The following is a 2,500-nucleotide window of genomic DNA, read 5'->3' as shown; positions in this document are numbered from 1 at the left end:
ATAATAATAATAATCTAAAAAAAAATAAAAAAATAACAAGAAAAAAGGCAAAATAAAATAATCCTCACGCTCTTTAGAAAGAGTTACCTGGAAGTGGAAGATTCCGGCGTAGTCGTCCCCAAAGCCCTGGTCGGTGGGCACCACTCGGGCCATCACATACTCATTCAGGGTCAGAGAGGCGATAGCAGCCAGCAGCCAGCAGTCACCTGACAGACAGACAGACAGACAGACAGACAGACAGACAGGGAGGGAGGGAGAGAGAGAGACAGGGAGAGAGACAGACAGACAGGCAGACAGACAGACACAGACAGACACACACAGAGAGGCAAGCACACACACAGACAGACAGACACAGACAGACAGACACAGGCAGACACACACACAGGAAAGAACTCAATGAATTTTATGTATTTTTCCATAATCACATTTTCTTCTTAAAAACACGCTGAATGAAAAAGTCGCTGTTCAAACTGTTCTGTATAAACTAATGTTTCGTTAAAATGAAATCCATTGTATACAGCAGTGGTTCTGAGCGAGTGATTTGATTGGACGAGAGACATACGCTGATATGAGCGAACAACATCACTCTGACTGTTCAGGGACTGTTCACCAAACTGACAGAATCAGTCCGCTCACTGACGAGCCGGAGCTTCACTTGTGTAAACTGTGTGTGTGTGTGTGTGTGTGTGTGTGTGTGTGTGTGTGTGTGTGTGTGTGTGTGTGTGTGTGTGTGACTCAGGTTGACTGTGGCGAGTCTCTCCCCTGTGAGAGGGCATCGCTGCCACACACAGCGGTAGTCGCTCACACTCACGTTACTGAAGACAACAATAGTGTGTGGAGATAAACTCAGGCTGCTGAATAATACGAGCGGACGCGATCCGGACGCAGCTGCTGTGTTTCTCTTCGGCACTCGGCCTGCGGCCTCGTGCCTACGACCGCATCACAGCAGCGCTGATATAGAGCGACAACATGCTCCCTCTCATGTGATATAGAGAGAGAGACAACATGCTCCCTCTCATGTGATGTTGCTTAATTGTACCTCTGGTTAGTGTGACGGCCACAGGGTGTGCCTTGAGGTGTTCTGCTGGTGTGCTGTGTTTTGCAGGGAGCTGGTGGGCGGAGCCACACCATCGTTAACGGGATGCAGCTCACCTGAGCAGACTTGACGAGGAGCCTATAAAGCAGCCTGATTGACTCTGCCTGGCCTGACCTGCAGCCTGCTCTGTAGGTTCATTTATACTGCTTATACTAACTCTATTAAATCTCTTATGTTCATATAAGACTGTGTGGCCAACCGCTGAGCCAGGTTGTAACATTAGATATTAGGATATGTCAAAATTTGCTGATGTACTCATTCAATCATTCCTGAAAAATCCTACAGTGACTCACCCTAATTCACACAAGCCCATGTGTGTGTGTGTGTGTGTGTGTGTGTGTGTGTGTGTGTGTGTGTGTGTGTGTGTGTGTGTGTGTGTGTGTGTGTGTGTGTGTGTGTGTGTGTGTGTGGACCATAACCTTGGAGGGAAACTCCTTTTTACTGGCTGACCACAAATATTCACTACAGAGCTAAAGCAGTGGAGAGGTCTCACTCTGAGCCACATTCCAGGACTGAGCCACTGTAAACAACTCTGTGTGTGTGTGTGTGTGTGTGTGTGTGTGTGTGTGTGTGGACAACAAATAATAGTTTTAATGTCAGACGTAACTGTTTAAAGGTGCTCCGAGGAACTTTCAGTGTGTGTTAATTCTAGCGCCCCCCTTTGGACAAAAGCGGTAGTGTTTTTACCACGCCAGCTGTTGTTCCTGGGTGAGCGTATACCCATGACAAAGGCATTAAGAAAAACTATATAACAATAGCATTCTTTACACTGATGGTCTGGTTTGCTGTTACATGTAATGTATGATCATCAGAGGAAAAATGAGACTGTTTCAGAAATATTTAAAAGTTCCTCGTAGAGACTTTAAGGGAGTTTCACTCTCAGCCAGACTCCAGGGCCGACTGGCCGTAAACACAGAGAATGATCTGTGTGTGTTTCAGCAGTTTGAACGTGTGGAGACAGATCGAGGCCCAGCCAGTCAAATGTTTGCTGCTGTGGTTTAGAAAGGCACGCCATGGTGAGTCATCAGTGTGTGTGTGTGTGTGTGTGTGTGTGTGTGTGTGTGTGTGTGTGTGTGTGTGTGTGTGTGTGTGTGTGTGTGTGTGTGTGTGTGTGTGTGTGTGTGTGTGTGTGTGTGTGTGTGTGTGTGTATTTAAGAGAGAGCGGGTGTGTGCGTGTGTGTGTGTGTGTGTTTACTTGAACAACTATTTTTGTGAGAACCAATTTGAGTTTAAGACCTTAAGAGTGAGGACATGTTTGGAAAGTGAGGAATTTAGTCTGGTTCTCCCTTTGGTACAGGCCTTTAAAGGGCTGTTTGAGGGTTAACACTAGGTTTTAAGGACAGGCCTTTAAAGGGCTGTTTGAGGGTTAACACTAGGTTTTAAGGACAGGCCTTTAAAGGGCTG

General features: G+C 46.4%; 1 protein-coding gene across 2 annotated transcripts in view; it reads right to left on the bottom strand.

Annotated features, from left to right (window-relative positions):
• LOC307270290 (calpain-2 catalytic subunit-like) overlaps positions 1–2,500 on the bottom strand; it is a 40,780-nt gene that overhangs the window by 25,357 nt on the left and 12,923 nt on the right. For both annotated transcript variants that reach the window (XM_080054178.1, XM_080054179.1), the window contains exon 3: positions 88–206. In XM_080054178.1, the coding sequence (XP_079910304.1) occupies positions 88–206 (119 nt within the window). The remainder of the gene's footprint in view (positions 1–87; positions 207–2,500) is intronic.

The sequence above is a fragment of the Ammodytes marinus genome (genome assembly GCF_949987685.1).
Source record: "Ammodytes marinus genome assembly, contig: scaffold_35, whole genome shotgun sequence".
NCBI lineage: Eukaryota > Metazoa > Chordata > Actinopteri > Uranoscopiformes > Ammodytidae > Ammodytes > Ammodytes marinus.
Note: the sequence above shows the minus strand (reverse complement) of the source record. Positions and strands in the feature narration are given on the sequence as shown.